This window comes from Lagopus leucura, unplaced genomic scaffold (assembly GCF_019238085.1).
Source record: "Lagopus leucura isolate 7727_CA_CO unplaced genomic scaffold, USGS_WTPT01 Super-Scaffold_100022, whole genome shotgun sequence".
NCBI classification, from domain to species: domain Eukaryota; kingdom Metazoa; phylum Chordata; class Aves; order Galliformes; family Phasianidae; genus Lagopus; species Lagopus leucura.
In genome coordinates, this window is record NW_024962275.1 from 4646354 (window position 1) to 4666906 (window position 20553).

The following is a 20553-nucleotide window of genomic DNA, read 5'->3' on the forward strand; positions in this document are numbered from 1 at the left end:
CTCTGTTCTCCCCAGCTCTGTTCTCCCCAGCTCTGTTCTCCCCAGCTGTGAGTCTGTTTGAAACAAGGGTTTGTCTGCATGCAAATACGTGCTGGCTCAGTGCACGTCTTCCCTTTCTGCAGAAAATGGGTGTCCTTTTCAGTGAACGAGGTTACCTGTGGTGCAAAGGTGACTGCTGGAAGTCAGGGTTCTGTTCTGTGTTGTTTGAGCTTTTTCAGTTGCCCTCAGCCATTTCGTGTTGCTGCTGGAGCACAAGGCTTAGAAGTTCTGTGCTATTTCGGTATGCATACACTTGCCCTTTTGCTTTTGTCCCCCCTTGTGGTGCCTTTTTGGTTAACTAAAACTGACATAATTCAAACTAAAGCATAGTCTGGTTTGGCTGCCTGGCTTTGAAGTAAAACCTTATGCTAAACCAGGGCAAACAGGGCGATGCTCAAAGCCCACATGTCCAACTCCATGCATACTGCCTGCTGCTTTAACTGCTTCCTTGGTAGCTTTGCAAGTTTTCATCCTGTAACATGGCTCTCATCTCTTCAGAAAGGAGTTAAAGCAGTTTTGTTGGCTAGCAACAGCTTCTGCTTGCAGTTGTTTTGCTCAGAGCTGAAGTTTTCTTTCCTGATACCAATCTAATTTACCGCCAGAACCAGAAATGCTGCAGTGCAGCAAGTGGTGTTTGCTTAAAAGCAGCAGATTCATGAACCAGGCTTTGTAATAACTGTGTTATTTTGTGCCTCTGAGGAAGTAGGCTTGTGTTGGTTTGATAACATTTGATGATAGCCCTGCAAACTGGAAATCACAAGACCAAATCTTCAGAGCGCAGAAAGCAGCTCTGCTGCTGTCAAAGCATTCACTGTGGCAGCTGAGCATCTGACCCACATCCCTCCTTGCATTTGCATTGTTGGAGAACATGGCAAATCTAACCTCTGTGCCACAGATGCACAAAATGTGTTTTTTTACTTTCCCTGCAGTACGTAATGGAGCCAGCTGCCAAGCGTTTCAGGCTGATATTAAAGGCTTGGTTTGTGTTGTAGTTCGGAGAGGATAAGTCTGCAATATAGCACAGTTTAAAACGTTTTCCAAGTGTTGTGGAAGCATTGATTTCTGAAGTGCTGTGGAATGGATGGCTGTGGAATTTGAGTGCAGATGAAGTAACTAAATTATAAAGCAAAAAAAAGGTAATTTAGGTTAACTCAGAGCACAGTAATAAGTTGGCTTGGATAATTAATTTGGATTTAGAGTTGCTTAATGTCTCTTGGCGTTTGCAAATCCCAGACGGACTTGTGGAATGTTTTTGATTGAGAAAAGATTCTATTGGAAACATGTGTGACTGTGCTTGTGAGGGCAACAATATCTGCAGAACAATGCAACATCTGTGTATGAACGTCGGCAGGCAAGAAGTCTTGCTGTAAACACAACTAATGCAATTTTTGTGGCATCTTTTGTTAGCATGTCTTTTATTTTGGAACAAATCACGAGGCTGCAGGGGGAAATAAATGCTGTTCTGTAGAAACCTCTACCTGTTCGAAATGGTATTTAAGGGCATTACGCTGACAAAGCTGGACTATAAATCTATTTTTTAGACTAATATCAGAGTTGTTATTTAGGTGTAGACCTCAGATTCTCAGAACTTCTGAGAACTGTTCAGTGTAAAATAAAATACTGGCCGGGAATCCATTTCTTGTCATTTGTCTTGTTATGTGTTTGCATTAGAAAGTGGTGTTTGGTGTTAGGGCCAGGATTTCTGCAATGGAAGTGATTTAAAAATGAAAAATGAAGAGCATCACTGATCTCATGTTAAGATACAGATTTCTGTTGGTGTAAGAACCTGTGCTGCTAGAAAATGTCTAACTGTGGTAATGGAAAAGATTAATAACAGTATAAAAAGTGATGTGAGCTTTGGAAATTATTTTTAGTGCCTTTGATTCAATGAGACTAAACTGATTTGTATTATTATTATTCCTTGCAGGACCAGTTTGACAATTTAGAAAAGCACACGCAGTGGGGTATCGATGTCCTGGAAAAATACATCAAGTTTGTCAAAGAAAGAACAGAGATTGAACTCAGCTATGCAAAGCAGCTTAGGTAAGTTGGTGTGCAAAGGTCTGCGCTTGGGGTTGCATCTGTTCTGCAGTCATCTGTAAGCTCATGTTGCAGTGGTGGTCATTTGCTCGTTTATAATGGTTGCTGGTAGGTGGAGAATAGTTTTAGTTTAAAGATCTGCAAGCTAATTTAACATCATGTTTTTATCTCTGATAGCAATCGTGTTCTTTGTAACGGAGAGGTTGTTTGGGCGGCTGAGGAGCATGCTAGGGCTTACTGGTGATGCACTCATGGTTAAGGGCTTGGGCTTTGGGGGACAGCATAGTAATATTTCCCATTAAACTATGACTGCAAATCAATTCTGAAGAGTTTAAGAATTCAACACCATGATGATAATTTGCTATAAAGGACAAACTTTAGGGTGATTTTTTTTGTTGTTTTTTTTTTTTTCTTTTTTTGCATGACAAGCTCATAAACAGCGTTAGAGAAACTGCAGGCCTGAAAGGCAGTCTCAACACTTGGAAATTTAGTCTGCATTTGAGTCAGATTGCAGCCTAAGATTTGTGCTTTGACAGTTTTACAGTCTTGCTGAAGTTCTTGCAGCGCGTCTCCTGAACAGAGCACAAATCCCATGGATTTATCTTGGGCAGCTAAATTACCAGAAGTTCTCGCTGGGTGTTTCCTGGGATGAACTCTGGATTGTAGGTTAGGGTACGAGGATGTGTGAACCTGCCCCAGAAAACTGGATCAGATGCAGGATGAATGGAGAAGAAAGGGGATGAAGAGCCCTCCCACAGTGGCTAGCTCTTAGCCTGCAAGGAGGAGTGGAGTAATGGTGGGAATGGTGGCTGTCTGGGGAGGGGAGCACAGGACTTCCTGAGCCCTCCAGTACATCCATACCTTTTGTTCTGTGTGATTAGGTACGTTCTAACTCCTCCCATCTTCTCATTATTGATAAAGAATGAGATCTGTGCTTCTGGTTGTTTTATATATATATATACACACACACAGACACACACAAAAAGCATGATGTCTATTTAAAAAAAAAAAAGCCCAGATTTTTATGCTTTTTTTAGAACAGCTCATGAGATGAGCAATGGCCTGTTATTTACTAGGGGCTGGTAGTTGATAAAGGCCTGCCTTTATGGTTCTGTGCTTTCTCAGGGGAATGCCACAAGGATTCCCCAGGGTATCTGCTATAGACGAGCAGGAAATTGAAAATGAGTTGTGCAGGAACAAATTGCTCACATCCTATGGAGATGAGGTTGAATTACAAAGGCAAAATGAGCTGGAAGAAACGTAGTATGAGTAAACCAGGAAAGCCCAGCACAGTATCTGTGTGAGTAAGTCTGTCTTACAGAGAATGACACCCTTGAATCTCTGAATTTCTTGGGATGATGAATTTTAGGTGTAAGGAGCATAACTGTGAAATCAAATGAATGAACAATATGTTTAAGGAAAACGGGAGAGAGTCACAAAGTGTTCAGAGGCTGTGAACCCCCAAGTTTCGTCTCTTATTCTGTCCCAGAATTCCAGAACAAACTTAATCTTGTTCTTTTTTTCCCTCTGTTTAATTGCGTGCTCATAGTTACATTTGTGCCTTCCCCCATGGGTAAGATTTAAAGACAAATAATACATTCATCCTTGAGGAGCCCTGAAACGCAGTGCTGTTTGGAGCTATCTGAGAGTTTGAAGTACAAAGGGAAAAAGGCAAAGCAGACCTGTCAAATGTTGAGATATAAAACAGTTCTGGCCATTAAAAATAAAAATAAATCATACATCTGCTTTTAATAAATTTCCTCGGGCCTGTGGCAAACCTTTTGTGTGTCACATCGATTTAGTACAAGGGCTGCAGTGGAGGGCTCACTCATTGCTGCATTTGGTTTTGAGCTTCAGCTGGATGTGGACACGTGGGGCACTGCTGCCAGTGACAGAGTGGCGCTCCCTTGTCCTCCTTATCTAGCTGCCTGCTGCACACAGACTGAGCCAAACTGAGAAAGTGCCAGAAGTCTAATGTGAAGATGGATAGGTAGCTTTGAGGGGGATGGATTCAAAGAAAGATGCCTTGCATGTCAGGATGCTTTGGGAATCAAGAACCTCTGATGTATGATAAATGAGGGAGGAAGAACAAGATGTCGAAGAAGTGGAAGTAAGGAAACAAAGAAGCAAGGTGGAAGGGCAGAATGGCGATGCTGAATGAAAGACAAACAAATGTGAATCAGAGGCAGGTGCACAGGCTAGCACAGTCTTTTCTGAATTGCTATTTTATTGCTGATCTGTCCTCTTATGTCTTAATTGCTTCTTTAATCACAGTTAGATTTGAAGGTCATTGCTTTATGAGCTTGAACCTGAGAAGCACCAATATAATGGTCATGACACTGTAGAACTGCCTGCTGAATTTCAGCATGTGAGAGTCATAGTGGCTCTTAATGGATTCAGTATCACTTCTGGATTCAGTATCACTTCTGGTTTTTTGTATGTATCCTGGTTAAAGCCTTGCATACTATTTTGATGGGGGGGAAAAAAAGCAGAGGAAAACCATAATTAAATCCAAATAAAAAGAACACGTTTTCTGAGTCCATTACAAAGTACACAGAAACCAATAAGAAGTTGAACAGAGTTGCTAATCCTTACTGTATTTTCTGAATCCTTTTCCTGTGAAAGCACATGCTTCCTGCTGGCTTTTACCCCAGCCCAGCAGCATTTCTGTACCTTCAGAAGCTCAGAAGACAATAGTTTGTATGTCAGGATTTACTGGGTGGCACAGTACTGAATGAAGGGAGGCATGCATTTTGTATGTGTGAAAATACCTTATCGTGCAGTCTTCAATGTGTTTCCTTGTTTTTCACTTTCCTCTTTAAGCAGATTTATGGAGGCCTTTCTGTGCTGCATACAGTATTTGTAAGACTTACTGTGACCTCACAGAACAGTTTGCACAATGCTTGCTGTGCTGATATTTAATTGAAACTGCTGTACACAGAACTAGAGAAAAGCTCCTTGTTGCAGAGCATCGCCTTCTCAGAGATGGCGCAGGCTGGAATGGAGATACTCACTTGGGGGCCTCCCAGGAGGAGTACTTATGTTTGGAGGAACACGTGTGTGTGCAAGTCTGACAGCTTTCTGGCTATTGCTCTGTTTGGGCAGATGCTGCTTAATTCCATAGGGGAAAAAACCATGAGTAAGAAATGTGAGGGAAGAGGACCTCCTGTTTCCCAGTGAAGCAGTAAAAACAGCATGCAATGGGGATTGGGTTACATCCCCGAAAAAGCAGGGTTAGCAGTGGTGTGTTTTGTTATGTTTTTCAATGAGATGCACTCCGGGAGCCCTCCAAAGAGTTTGCCATATACAGGCCACTGACATTTCTTAGTCCCTCTGAAAATGATTCCATCAATCCCACTTGAGTGTCATTTGGAATCAGTAAAAACAACTTGTGAGGTTAAAACAAATGGTTCCTATTTCACTGCGAGGTAACAGAGGCTGCAGGAAGGCAGAAAGGACTGAGGCTGAGTTTAGAGTGCAAGAGATCCCAGTGCTGCAGCTCTAAAAAGGTCTGCTGGGTAACATTTGTCAGCTCTCAGGTTTGCATGGTTTAAAACGTGTGGAGTTACATTTGCTATAGTCTATGCCTTGTAATTCTGAGCTTTAAGCATCAGCAAGGGGTGCTGAGTGATGGGCAGACAGTGCACACCCTTTAAAGCCTAGATTTGCTGCTGACTGGGAGCTCACATTTAACTTCTAGGAAAATGAAAGCTATGTTGTAAGGTAGATGTGCTAACCGAGGTATGTTCAACTTCTTTATTCAAGGTACAATCACTGGAAAAGCATATCAGTATTTTAAAATGGAGTCATTAGTTGGATATGTAGTGATGAGATGCAGTCATCTCTGCTAATTGGGATAACCGAATTTCATTTTACTGCCAGCATGACTTAATGATCACAAAATGATCCTGGTGCAGCTCCTCACAGCTTTACTAAGATTGCTTCTCTTCCTTGGAAGCATCCTGCAGGAGATGAGCAGACTTGCTTTGTCACGAAGGTCACCTGCAGGAAATGGCACCGTACTGAGCTGGCTGCTTTGGGTCTGGAGTGGCACCTTCTGCTGGGTGCACTTCTTAACCTTGTCTGAGGATCAGGAGAGGACTGTAAAGAGAACGGGACTTGTGCTTCAGCAGAGCTGGAGCTCGCGTGCATTAACTTCATGACTTGAGTTTATGAATTTCTCAGGTCCAGAACTTGTTGAAGTTATGCAAACTGAAGCACAGGTATGGATGGGCCCTCAGGTGCTGCTGCAATGCAGCCACGCTTCTGACAGGGCAGATAGCTGATGAATGCAAACCAAAACTGCAGTGTTTGTGTGTGCGTGCAAGAACTATCCGCTTAGTTTGAAGGGGATTTTTAATTGTATTTGTTTTTGATTTTAGGAATCTTTCAAAGAAATATCAACCCAAAAAGAACTCCAAAGAAGAGGAAGAGTACAGGTGAGTTCACGAGGTACTGCTAGGTGAGCGTGCATGATAGAGGAAGGGGGAGAAGGCTCTGTCACCTGCTGGGATTTGCCTAGTCAAGCAATGCAACACAGAGGTTGTTCTTGCTATTGAGGAATGGAGTTTTAAGCAAGTTTGGAGCTTAAGAGCCTAATAACTGTTCAGTTCCCTTTAAATGTTCTGGGTACTGTCTTTTATTTTTTTTTCTATGTACCTTAAAATCTTCAAGGCAGACTATTCAATCCTGGCTCTTTGAAGTGGATGACCAAATTCTGATTAGCTCCAGCAGCAACAGAAGCCACTGTTAATTTTAGCATGAAACTTGGGCAGCCTGTGCAAGTATTAAATTACTCAAAAGACTGACAAGGCAGATTAGTATATTACTTAAAGGATCATAACACCACAGGAGAAGTCGGTGGCTCTTGAAGGGTGGGAGATGCAGTTTGTACAGGCAGCGTCCCGGAATGGAGGAACACATGACTGGCAGCCACTGAAGGATGCTGCATCACCCATCTACCTGCTTCTGATTTAGGTTCAGATTGTGTCTCCCTGGTGGCCAGGGACTGATGTAGCATTTGCAGACAGCAACTGCAGGGTCAGAGCACAGCTCCTTTGCTCTGTGACACTGGAAATGCATATGGATGATAGTAAACCGTGCCATGAAAAACATTCCTTCCCTTGATCAAAGTTATTCTGTAAAGGGAACTTTCTAGAAGAGAAGCTTTGCAATGGATGGGCTACGTGTCAGAGTTGAAACCTTTTCCTTAGAGCACTCTGACTTTTTCTAAAATTACTCCACTTCAGTGTTTTGTAATTCATCAGCTCTGAATGAAGGCACCGCAGAACATTCTGACCCTGCAGCACTTTACTGCAGGAGGCTGATCTGCTTTCTTAGAGTCTAGCAGCAGACTTGAACCCTTGACCTTGAAATCTGAAGCATTTCACGTGAGTTTGGACTCCAGTCCAACTCTTTGGTTATACTAAGTTAGATTTTGGGTCAGGACCCCTTCCCACCTGCTGTGTACAGCTACTTGAGTCATTCACATTAACCAACACAATGGCCTTTTCATTTTGCTTTTGATTCATTTTTACTCACGTTGTGTGGGAATCAGTTATTGATGCTATTGTTTCCTAAAACGCTGATATTTACACAAGGAAGCTCGTATTACCAGCACAATGGCTGTTTTTATTTGTACTTGGCATTAGGAAGAAATGTCCCTTTGGATAGCTATACCATAAGTGATATTTTGATACCATTCACTCAATAATTTTGAGTTTACTACTAGGTTTTGTGGTTGGTTGTTTTTTAACACATCCTCATCTGCTGTAAAAGGCCAGTGCAGCTAAATGGCTCGCATGATGTGACACAGAAGATTCTGTGTCTCCTTTGACCTTTTAAAGGGGGTGTTCACCTCAGCATGCTTCCCCTGTGTCTCTAAATAACATCTGGGGGTTTGTCATGCGGCCTTTGGCTGCCTTGGATGCTGCATTCAGATAGTCAAAAATCTTGTTTTCAAGCTTATTGCCAGTCTGCAGTTCTGTCTTTGATCCCCTACCTTTTGCAACTGGGAGTCTCTTGAGGCCCCGCAGCTTGGCTGTGAATGGAGCTGCTTACATTGGTTTGGGTCTCTTTTCTTAACTATCTTTTTCCTGTTTTTTCTTTGATGCCTTTCACCCCTGTCACCATTCCTCTTTGTCCTCTAAACCTCTCCCCTTATTCTTTGGATCTTCACCTAAAGATGTTTTTATTGCAGGTGACTACTATTAATATTAATAGTTTTGCTAATGTGTACAAGTGCAGTGCTTCAGAGCAGCTGTCTTCCAGCTGACCAGCACAAGCAGAGGAATTTAAATGCAGCTCTGTTGGCTCACTGCTGAATGGGCCAGTGACATAATGTGCTGTTTTTGAAACTGTGTGCACAGATGTTCATTTCTCCCTTTAAAACACAGATGAAATGTTGTACTGGAGATTATCTAACGTGAACAAATAAACCTTGCAATGGGAGGTTTAAATGCAAAATGTATGGGTTTATGGTGAACACGTGGTGAGTGAACTCACTGTCTTTCTGAAAAGTTTGTAAATTATAGCTCATCTACATCCAGTTGGCACTTGGGAAAGTTGTCTTTTCTGCACTGTGCTGCCAAAGGCTGGTGGTTTAGGTTGGATTTTGCCAGGCAGGGTACATTGGTGACTCTGTGCCGTGGAGTGCAGGGCTTGAAAGAGTGTAAGTGGAAAATGGTGAGTAAAGATGAGTGCAGTGAAGTCCCAGAGCTGTGCTGATAAAACATCTGGCACTCTGAAAGTGCTGTATTTTAAGAGCTGATGTCAAACTGTCTAAATCAAGATTAATTTATCAGACAACTGTCAGTGTTTGGGGTAGGCTTTCTTCTGAAAAACTCTTTCATGTGAAACTGTGCTAATCCGTATTTAGTCTCATGCAGCAATTGTAGATGTTTAAGAAGGATTCAACCTCCCTTTTCAGTGTGTATTTCTGGAAAGAAAGGGACTAAAAGCAAAATGCATTTTTGTCCTCTGCAGGTACACATCAACTAGAGCCTTCCTAGCCACTTTAAATGAAATGAATGACTATGCCGGACAGCATGAGGTCATTTCAGAGAACATGACCTCTCTTATCATTGGAGAGTTAACTCGCTATGTGCAGGAGCTGAAACAAGAGAGGAAATCGGTAATGGAATGTTTTTTATTATTCACAACTGCTTGCTACGTAAGACAGATAATTAGTGGCAGCGGAGTTCAATGTTAAGCAAAATTAATCTGCAGTTAATAAACATGAGCTTCGTTAATGAACCAGGCATTAAAAAAGTGGGTTACAAGCCCTGGCCAAATCGCTGAACCTTTTGAATTATATGTTATAAAAGCAGACAGCTACGCCTTCAGGAGATGCCTGCTAAATAAGGTCAGAGACCCATCTGTGCTTAAGGCTCTGCTAGCCAAAAGCTTGTGTAGGGGAGAGTCCAGCAGCACCACGTGAAGCATGAAATAAACAGAGAAGCTGTATTACTAAACCGATGGAGACAATTAATAGGAAGTTGATTCATGTTTTCTTGCTTCTCAACCAGATCTGATCAACCAAACTTTCCCATTAGATGTCTGTTTTTAAGAACTACGGGGTCTGCTTTGCTTTGGTGCTACTGAGGAATCTTTTTCTTTAACCTGTCGCTCTTAAGACTGCTAAAATGAGGAGTTTGTTAGTACTTTATTTTAAACAGTGGTTTATGAGCCCGTGTGCCTGCCACCATGAACATTTAAAGCTGATGAATTTGCATGTCACCAACTCTGAAAGGCATTTAGTTGAGATGTGATGGCTTTTTTTCCCCTGCCTTGAACTCCTATCAGTGGGCACAAAATGCTGTTTGTAAGCATTATTGTTAAAAATACTTGTAAACCAAACATAAAATAGCTAAGCAAAGTTCAGCAGGCAAGGGAGCATCAGACAACATCTCTCATTTCCATACAACCCCTCATTTCCATACAGCCAAACTATTGCAAATTGAAAAGTACCCTTGCTGGTCCAGCAAAAACGTAAGCATTTATAAATAGCCCCAGTAAACATTAAGAGTACATTGAAGTGCTTTGCAAGACTCGAGTCTGAAAATGTCCATATTTTCCCAAGTTGAGTATGAGAATAAGCCTGCAATGGAATGTGGACACATCTTTCATTTGCAGAATGGTGGTGGTCTTTCAGGGGCACATTTGGCCAGCAGCATGGGGGTGTGTTTTGCATATAGCTGGGATCGGAGAGTGACCTCAGCCATTGCTATGACCTTTTGTTCTGGGTGAGTTCTGTACAATATGCAAAGCCACGAAAGTGAAAACCATCTGTGTGGTGTTTGCCTGTCACTTCTGATTTTGTTACCTGATTTTGAAATTACAAGGATTTATAAAGTGATTGGGATACCTAATAGATGTTTTAAATGGAATTATGAGGGGCTTGGTGTCTTGTAAAGAATGCAAGCACTAACTGTATTGCTTGTTTGTTTTATTTGTAGAGCTTTATTGTAAGTTTGGCTCACAGCATGAATGACAGCAAATTGTTTTAATATCAGTCCAGCAATGCACCATAGGAACAGCAAAAAGGATCTGGTGGTCTGTTTACCTGCTGGTGATAAGTCAGCTTTTAGCAGAAGGCAGCTGTCAGTCATGGTTGCTTGTTTTGTTCTTGTCACATGAATATAAACTGTGTGAATTATGAATCCTTGTCTGATTCCTTTGGACTTATCGTTTGCGAGCAAATGGTGTTGAAAAGGAAATTGCTTCTCCCTTCAGGCATATTTCATATCATAAAACACAAATGCATCAATCACACTCGGATCTGCACGGGAATTGTTGTGGAAATATCACAGGTCTGATGCTCTGGCAAAACCTCGTGAGATACGAATTGATGGATAGCTTGGAGTTTCTAGAAACGTTGCTGGCAGAGCTCTCATGCTCACTGTTTGATACATAATCAGCTGTTATGTAGAAGCTGCTGTGAGTAAAAGGTGATCCTTCCTGAGGGTAGGACCACAGAGAGGAGTTGGAAGACTCATATTCTTCAGTCTCTTATCATTTGGATTGAGTATTCACGTGTCTAAATACCTGTTTAAAAGAAAAAAAAGATCAATGTCAGTCAGTTCAGTTTTACTTTGCTGTGCATCCTTCTTCCATAGGATAGCCCCTCTGATGTTAGCCCTGCTGCAGGCTATGTGTTTTGTCCCTGCAGTCTCTGGAGTTAACCATCCACCCTGCCTCCTCTTTACCTACATTGCCTGTACGTAAGATGGAGAACTCCCTGCACTGTTTCAGTTCTTCCTTGCTCTCCAGTGAAGTGAAACTCTTAACAGTACAGTTCCTCACTTTCACTTCTTTCTGGAATCTCTTGCCCTTAGACAACACAAGCTATTGTGTTGTCATCAGCAAGGATCTTATTGCCTGTTTTCAAGCTAGAGCGTCAGTTCCAGGCTTCTCAAGAGAGATAATCTAGGTATTTTCTCAACCCTGGTTAAGAAAGACCCTCAATGCTGTGATGTCTCTGAATAGAAACTCATACATTCATTTCTGGATGATTTCAGAACTCTGCTCACTGGGTCTGACCCAGTCCTGTCTGGCAGCAGCTGCTCTCTGTCTCTAGGTAGCCACTGCTCTCACATCAACTTTGCTAAAAATGTCTTTGGGAGTCATGAACTATCCCTCTTGTTACTGCTTCTGCTTTCACCTCCACCTCCCCTCGGGCATCGGCTGGCTCCGTGCAATTGAGCCTGAAAGTAAAGTGCAAGCCAGCAGGTCTGCTGCAGACTGAACTGGTGCAGCACTGGGACCCTGTGGTTGGGGAGAATTTACACAGTGTCAATACGTTCCATTTTGTGTCGGGATAGAAGCAGAGCAGGGAATGAATGCATCCTTATGGATACTGCAGGGGCAAAAACGGTCTGGTTCTTCATAGTGGAGCATATGCACCCTCCCTGTGTGCATTCATCCTGGGGGTGTCAGAGAGCTTTCTGTTTCTTGCAGACTCTCAGGTGTTGATGAAAAGTAAATAATTGGAGGAATTCTGCAGCATTCGTTCATTCTGAATAGTGCCCTGTTCTGCTAATAGTCCTGTGGTTTTCAGCAGCATTTCTCATGGAGTGTTGCACTGTGCAAGCATGAAACAGGATGGCAGCATACAGCCCTGTCATGTGCACAATGGATTTTCCAAACTGAGCTATGGGTGTGCTTTAGGCCTTTATTTGGAGCACGGCTGCATTTTGTGCTGCAGAGGTACAGAGAAATGTTGCTGTCTTCCAGAAATCACAAACTCAATAGACAAAGTCTGTAGGATGAGGAGAAGATGTGTTGAAAGGAAGTGCTTTGCCATGCTTCAAACTTTGGATTGACTGCATTCAAGTTGAGCTTTTCTCAGCTTTTGTTCTGTTACCACTTACAGTTCATGGTCCAAAAGAACAGGGGTAGAAGTATTTAATTTAAATAGGATATCTAAATTAGGAACAAATAGTAAGTTATGTTGCCAGGTAGAATCTTGTAGGACCTGTTGATGACCAGAAAGAAAACTTTGGACACTGTGGGAGATTCTGAGAAGGTACCCAGCTTTGCAGTGTGACCCCAGCAAGGGCAAGGGTGTGAGAATGGACCACAAACCTTCAAATCACTATAGACATTATTGCTGGTGTCTTCTAGCTTTATGCTCCTTATTGGCCCTGTTCACATTTCCAGGTAGGCACGATCAGCTCGTTCTGTTTTCCTGGTGCAGCTAATGCAGTCTTTAGAGCCTGAGAAACAGAAGTCTTGGTCGTCTGTGTCTCACTGGCATGCACCACTCCAGGAGACAACTGAATTAGCATCAGCTTTGCTTAGATTCAGACTTGTTTCAGCAGAGTTGCATGTTGAGGTGAATAATCTTCACTCTGAAGACTGTGCAGGTGAAGGAGGCAGTGTCACAATATTAAGAAGAAACTGAGATGAACGTGCAAAGCTAGGAGTGTGTGTCATGTCACCGCTCACAGGACTCTTATGCTACGTTATCAGCAACGAGAATGGCAGGACCTCAAGACCATGTTGTTATTCTTGGGAACAACTAAATCTTAAGAGGCTGTTTCCTATCTTTGCTGTCAGGAAAGGAAAAGCATTTGTCAAGGTTTTCTGCGAATTAAGCTGGGAAAATGGAGGAAAAAATAATGTTCTCTGACTTCCGTCTCTATCAATGCTTTTGTCACTGGTCTTTATTTTAAGTATCGTTTGTGACAAAAGCGAAGATAGTTTGATAGAGATCAGGAAGCACTACATTGGTAGGACTGACTTTATATTGTCCATTCTTATGAGCTGAGGATGCCTGTTACAAAAAGTCAAAGGTAACTGGTTTCTGCACATGTAGTCTGGTTTGAGTGTGGGAAAACTGAAGGGAAAATGAAATGGCCTTGTACTGTATCATATCTCTTCAGATCTTGAACAGGTTGTGGTCAGATGAACAGCGTGCTCTGCGTACAAACGAACTAGAATAGTTTTTCTGACTGTATTGTGTATAATATATATATTTTTCTCCTCTTTATTTTTATAACTCAAACAGATGCTAATGTGCAGGTCTTAAATCTGACGGTGCAGTCAACTGCTGTTTACTTCCCTAAGAAAAGCAAGGCTTAAATTTTTAAATATATATTTTTTTAAGCCTTTCATAAGTCAGTAATTCCCTGTGGTTGGGTTTTGGTCCAGCACCATCAGCCCTGCTCTCATGCTGGTGTTCTGAGTGACTGAGGCAGTCCTTTCATTTAACACTGCCCAGGAGCTCCTCAGCGAAATCACTGCATTGCATGGTTCTGCGTAAGATGCTTCTCAGTACATCTTGCTTTTCTTGGAACGCTCTCAAAGGGTCTCTCAAAGATAAGTCATCTTCTACCATGCTTTTCTTGTCTGCTCTGTGAGTCTGCAGCTCTATCGGCCCTTCTGGGTACCAAGAAAACTTGGCAATCATCTCCCCCTGCTCCTTCTTACAGTGGTGTTGGCACTAACAGGCGTTCTATTGTAGGTGACTCTCTAGCTGCTCCCAGGGCTTTCATCAGCGTGGATGAAATCTGAGCCTAGCAAAAGTCAATGGGAGTTTTGTCCTGATTGCGCAGCAGCCGGGATTTCTCCACAGCTGTTACAAATGCAGCACGGCGACAAGGAGAGCGCTCCGACTGGTGTGGCTTGGTTTGGAAACGAAATGCTTGGCGTACAGTTGGTTGTTGCCTGGATTTCCTACTCATCCTTTACTGCAGCAGAACATTCCTTCAGCTGGGATCCTTTAGAGTGTCCCTAGTCATGGATGGAGGCACGTGAGTGGCCATTGCTCAGAGCACGCTGAGCATCCCGAGGACATTGTGCTTCAGTGCATGAGGAAAAAGGACAGCTGTGGTCACACAGCCAGCGTGGCTTGGGCTTTGCTGCTGTGTTTTAAGCTATTTAGTAGGTCTCATACTTGGATAAAGTAGTTTTCAGGAAAATCTCAAAGTTGGCATGGTGATTGCTAGCATCAGTCTCATAAGTGTAGATTAAAAGGTGGTTTGGGGAGATAAAGTAATGAACACTATCAAAAACAAACCTTTCACTGTGGTATTTTATTAGCAGTTGATGTGCTTGCAGCTCTCTGTGCGAGTGAAGGTTTTAGAGCCTTCTCCTTGTTACACTCCTTGATTTTCTTCTGTGCAGGTTTTGTAACCTGTTGTACCTCTGATTTTATTAAACCTGCCTCACAGATGTTTATTTTTTTTTCATCCAGAACTGCTTTTTCATGTGCATTTCCAATGCTGTCAATGTAGAAAGGAGCCTGGAGAAAACCACAGCACTTAAACAACCAGCGCCACTGTTGGAAATGTCTGAGTGGCTGCTTGGAGTGTGATTCATGAGCTTGGTATCTCGCTTGTGATCTGAAAGGCTTTAAATGGAAAGCCTGATTAGGGTGTATCAGTTTAGCTGTTCAATTTGGAGGAGGAAAGAAGTCTGTATTATATCAACTGTTCTAAATTGATTACTGTAATGTGCGTGACTGACTGGGATGGCAGTTTCCCATACCATTTGCTGAATCATTTGTTGAGTTCCTGTTTGCTCAATCACCATGTGTAGAATAAACCAATTATTATTGCATTTGATTAGGAAAAAAAAAAAAAAAAAAGAATCTTTAAATCGTGCACCTTGAAACCGTATCAAGAAGGAAATGATCTTTATTTTTACTAAATTAAAAAATAAAAAGAAGCCCAAACAGCTGAAAGGGCATTTGCTGCATCAGAAGATTTTAAAGTATGTAAAAGGAAATGGGATTGCGGAAGTTGAAGATAGTGAGGGGTTGGAGGAAGCTGCATGCTTCCTGTATGACTCTGAGCACATCACTGCACCACAGTCTCAGGCTTTTTTAACCATAAAATTGGGACAGTGACAACAAGGCAGGTAGCTGAAAGGGCATCAGTGCTATCACTGTATCTAAAAGTGATTTTTGGGGATGCAGAAATGATCCCTTGAGCATAAATGATTTGCAAAAGCAGAAGTGCTGGGCTTGGTACGTTTTTCATCGTGTGCAGCTCTCCTCCCCCAGCAAGGATGTATGGGTGTCAGCAGGGAGAACTGAGAGTTATGAATAGAGTTAGGTAACAGTTGAACTTAGGAAAACAAACAGACTGTTCAGGTGGAACCTCCAGAACGTGGTTCACCTGTGTACATCAGGCTGGCACTGCACACGGGCTCTATTTAATAATCCTCAGAAATGCCCACTTTATATCCCATTCCTGTAAAAGGACTTCTCAAAAATGCAGCAGAATATGAACAGCATGCAGCCTTCCTGCTCTCTGCTATGCTGGGATGCACTTGGGCCAGTTTAAGGTAATTCCCTAAGATGGAGTGGGGAAAGAAGATGGATGGCTCCTGCAAAAATGAGAATTACATTGCTGATTAACAACAAAGGAGTTTAAAAATAGGAGCTGAAGGCAGCTTTGTTACTTGATATGCTGTTAATTTCAAGTCCATCCTTCAGCCCTTGCATGCAGCTGTGTTCCGTTCAGTAACGGGGTGTGCTCTTCCCAGAGGCTCATTGGCAGTGCTGGGCTCTGTTCTGTGATCCAGTCCCTTCAGACCAGCAAAGTCAGAGGTGGAGGAGAGGGAAGCAGGCAAGGAGGGGCCGAGGGAGGCGGCAGGCAGGAAGTGCAGTGTGGAGGCAGCCAAGTTAGTGTTGTTTGTTTTGCTTCGCTGCTCAGGATTTCCACATGTTCCATGCTTATCAGCAAAATGTTTTAAAACGTGGCGTTAAATTGTAGTTGTTCCTTGGGATGGTTTTCTTAAGCTCTTAATTACAAAAGCAAGCCTGAAATTGTGAACATTTCAAATCCTCCTAGTAAGGAAGATACAGCCCACGGTCGCATGCAGCATTTACAGGAAATGGGAATCTACAAAAGGAACTGAAATCTGCTTGGAATCTTCCCCCACCACCCAGCAGTTTCACAGTCGTGTTTGCGATTGAATGTCATGGTGCAGTGACTGGGCTTTGGGGAAGCATAGCATGGTTTGAACTCCCCACGTATTGTCAGAGCTGATGACAAACAGGGCTGGAAATCAATTCTTGTCTGCATTGCCATCAGCCCCACTGCTGCACGTTGGCTGCTCACGGAAGGTGGAACTGTGATGGTTGATCTGAGTGCTGCTGTGCCCACAGTTAAAGCATCACTGACGTTGTGCCTCTCTCCTCTGCTTCAAGAATGGTTGTGTGGAGGTGGGCGCCATCCAGAACGTGAAAACTGTTGTGTCCCTATGTTCATCTTACAGTTACACACAGCTCCTTAACTATGGGGCTCAGGACTGCACCTAACACTGTCTGGAGTGATTGGGGCAGTGCGCTGCTTGTCTGTTCTTGCAGGCACATGGAGGCTTATGATTTTAAGGCAGTGGAAGTCTATTGGCATGGTGTGAGAGAATTGCAGTCCTGTGGCTTTCTACTTCTCATGCGTTGGGGCTGGCTTGCCTGGTGGAGGCTGAAAGGCAGTGGGGAGGCATTGCTAGAATGATTTACTCCAGAAACGTGCTGCTCTGACAGAGGGAACAACCTGCTGCTGCAGTGGGAAGTGCACAAAGTCCATCATGGCCAGTTGGAAGGAGACTGCCTGCAGCACTTGATGACTTTAGTGGTTTGTGGAAGGCTTCTGTTCTGAATTAGGGGTTTCTCTAACCTGACACATTGACATTGTGTTACTTGAGACGCATTTACCATCTGATTCTGCACGTGCCAGACAACGCGTGCCTGTTGCAGGGATTAATTGGCAATGTCGGACCTTTATTGTTGAAGTTTACTCTGTAAGATCACATCTGTGTTTGAGTAAAGCATCCTACTTGTTAGTAAATAACGCAGTGGGCAGGCGTCTCTCTTGCTATTCTAGATTGTTATTTATTTTGCAAGGTGCTTTGTAAGGAGAGCAGCCTGTTGTAACAGTTGGCTGGGTGCTACGCTCATATTCGTGGTCCCTATTTACAACTGTGTCATTGATTTATGCAGTGATCTTTGACAAATTGCTTACCCTGAGGACAGGTGAGGCGTGCGGGGGGTAGAGGGAGGAGTATCTGAAGCATATTAGGTTCTCTGATGAAGACCATTGTGTAAGGGCTAAGAACTGCAATTTAAACTGACTGTAATTAATATAATTATGAGCCTTGCTCTAAAGGGCGTGTCAGGATATGTGCCTTGTCACTCATATTTCAGAGCTTCTCTAACACCATGGTGTGCACACGGTGTATGGGAGAGAATGGTTGCTGGGGGACCCAAACTATTGAATATCTCTAGAGAAACCAAGAGTTGGATTTGCAGATATTGAGGGAGTAGGAAGGCGAGGTTTACTGTTGAGTCTGAGTGGAAGTCAGGGCCAATAGCAGTTGTTAGAATGTGCTAATCAAGGGCATCTTGGTAAATTCCATGCAGAGAGAAATTGTGATGTAGGGTCAATGTGCAGTCAGTAACCAGAGGGATCACATTCACCTAAAAGCGCTTCAGATTTCATAGCGTGAGAAACCAGTAATTATGAGATACAGTGAATAACGCAAGGTAGAATTGCTAAAAGGATTAATTGGATTTAAGCTAACTAACCACTATAATAAATGCAAATACACATCTGCAGCCTGCTGAGACATCAGATAGTCATCATCCACCTGCTCAATTTACCAGGGTTGCAGAACACAACTGTCAGAATAATTTGTTTTATTCTGGAAAATTATATTCTGTTCTTCATTGCTTGTGAGGAGGCCCTTGAACATAATTGGCAATTTGGTCCTTTGTTGTTGAAAATGCTTCCTTTTCTCTTTTTCTAAACAGCACTTCCACGATGGCAGAAAGGCACAACAACATATTGAAACTTGCTGGAAACAACTTGAAGCTGTAAGTGGAAATTTCCTCAGCTGTGATGCTCAAGTCATTTTTATACCGTTTTTGCAGTGTTCCAGAGTTCATATTTAGAAAACAAAGGGTGGATAAAAGCTGGAAAATGTGATCTTTTAAAACTTCACTGTCTAAAATACAACGGTAGGCATGGCAGTTTGTTTAGAGTGCTTTTGGCTTTCCATGGGGTCTGTGTGTTACAAATAGCATTTTGTTGCGTCTGACTTGAAATGCGTGCTGAGCATTAATCGAGGTGCAGCGTCCCTGAGGATCCTTTTCAGATATTCCTCCATAAGCTGAATAGCTCCTCCTGCATGCATAAATCAAGTGCTATCGTCTCCTGAGTAAATGCCTGTTCCTCAGAAGTAAATGCATTGGTTTGGACCTCAGCATTCATTATGAACTGGTGAGAAACTGTAGGTGGAGAAGATAAGGAAAGGGGACATTGGTAGCTAGAAGCCCTGCTTGTGAATGAATGCAGCTTAGAAACTCCCTTGTTGTGTATTATAAAAATGAGAGATTTAAGTGTTGGAAGGAAGCGATCTGGTAAACCAGAACAGAAGAAACACTAATAGGGAAAGATATTGAAATAGCAGAGATGTTATGAACGAAGATGATATGGAATGAAGTAGTCTGAAGCATGGAACAAAAAATGTTTTTGTTTTTAACATGGAAATGTGTCCCAGTGTAAACAAGCGAGTCATAGAATCTCCTCAGTTGTTACAGCAGATATTTTAGGGGTTGGCTATTGACTTTTAAGTGGATTTTGAACTTGTGTTTTTCCTTACAGAGTAAAAGGCGGTTTGAACGTGACTGCAAAGAAGCCGATCGAGCACAGCAGTATTTTGAGAAAATGGATGCTGATATCAATGTTACAAAAGCAGATGTTGAGAAGGTAAGCCAGAGGGTAGAGAAACTGTCTGTGAAAATTGTTGTGATGGGTTTAATTCCTCGGTCCTGCTGGTAGTATAAACCTTCTGAGGCTTAATGCCTCACTCCGTAGCTTAATTAAAATAGGGAGGTCTCCCCAGCTGCTTGTATTTGCATACGAATTATAAATGCAGGCAGTCAAATTTCTTCAGTAAGATGGTATCAGAGTTTAACGTAGCTGATGTGGCTCTGAATACATTTATGCAAAATGGGGTGTTAGTTAAAATCCAGAGTTTTTAACAGGCGTGTGAGTGCTCGTCATTGCTGTGTGATCCTGGTACAATCCAACTTCTTTCCATGCTGAGCAGTGCTTCAAAATGTCCTGGTGTCACTGACTGCAGTGATGTTCTACCAGGAGTGTTGATTGTGGTCCTCATTTACAACAGGACACCTTTTCACTTTGGTGTTTGCTTAAACAGTGCAGAAATGCAGACCAGAATATGATGCGTAAAGCTAGTCTTGTCTTCACAGAAAAGTTTGGTTCACAAGATACTAGATAGAATATTGGACATGTTTCTTTCTTTAAAAAAAAGCTGAAATTTATTTGTACCAAACGTCTTGCTGCAGATTGGGAAATGAAATTAAACTACAGGCAAAAAAAAAAAAAAATTGTGGATTTTGCTCTTCAAGAAGTTTGCTTCCATTCTGTTATCAGTGAATTCAGCCTTAGGAAGCTATCAAATGCACCCCTGGGATCTGAAAAAGTTTCTAGTATGCTGAGCATCATGGAGGTTGTGCAGCAGTTAGCATCAGGGCTGCTATTAGGAAGAAGCTCAGGAAATCTCAATGTTGCTGGACGTCAGAAGGAACGAACAGCTACGTGCTCTTGTCATTTGCTGCTTGGCTGCTAGCTGAAAACTCGCCCTTCAGATCTGATTATCTGTCACCTTCTGGATTTGCCAGGGCACTCTATGGATGGACGTGTGTAGGGGGTTTTCAGAGATGCAAGGCCACATGCAGGTTTTTCTGGCAGAGAAGGATCATCTCTGCCTTAACTGTATAAAGTGATTCTAAAATACATTATTTGAGAGATAAAATTAGGACTTACCCTAGATTTTTTTCTAAGCTGAGGTCATGTTAAAGGAACAGAGACATGACTTCCACTGTAGGGGGGAAAGTAGGGGGCTGAAACTCCTTAGTTCTACCTTTAATGCGAGCCTCTTCTCAACAGAGTGAAAGGTCGTGTGTTAAATTCAAGGAAGCAGCATTTACCCTTACAG

General features: G+C 42.5%; 1 protein-coding gene across 13 annotated transcripts in view; it reads left to right on the plus strand.

The window, feature by feature from the left end:
* The window catches only part of FNBP1 (formin binding protein 1), an 87231-nt gene that overhangs the window by 25102 nt on the left and 41576 nt on the right, over window positions 1–20553 (plus strand). For all 13 annotated transcript variants that reach the window (XM_042878753.1, XM_042878754.1, XM_042878755.1 and 10 more), the window contains exons 2-6: window positions 1967–2082; window positions 6462–6518; window positions 9064–9211; window positions 18341–18403; window positions 19194–19298. In XM_042878753.1, the coding sequence (XP_042734687.1) occupies window positions 1967–2082; window positions 6462–6518; window positions 9064–9211; window positions 18341–18403; window positions 19194–19298 (489 nt within the window). The remainder of the gene's footprint in view (window positions 1–1966; window positions 2083–6461; window positions 6519–9063; window positions 9212–18340; window positions 18404–19193; window positions 19299–20553) is intronic.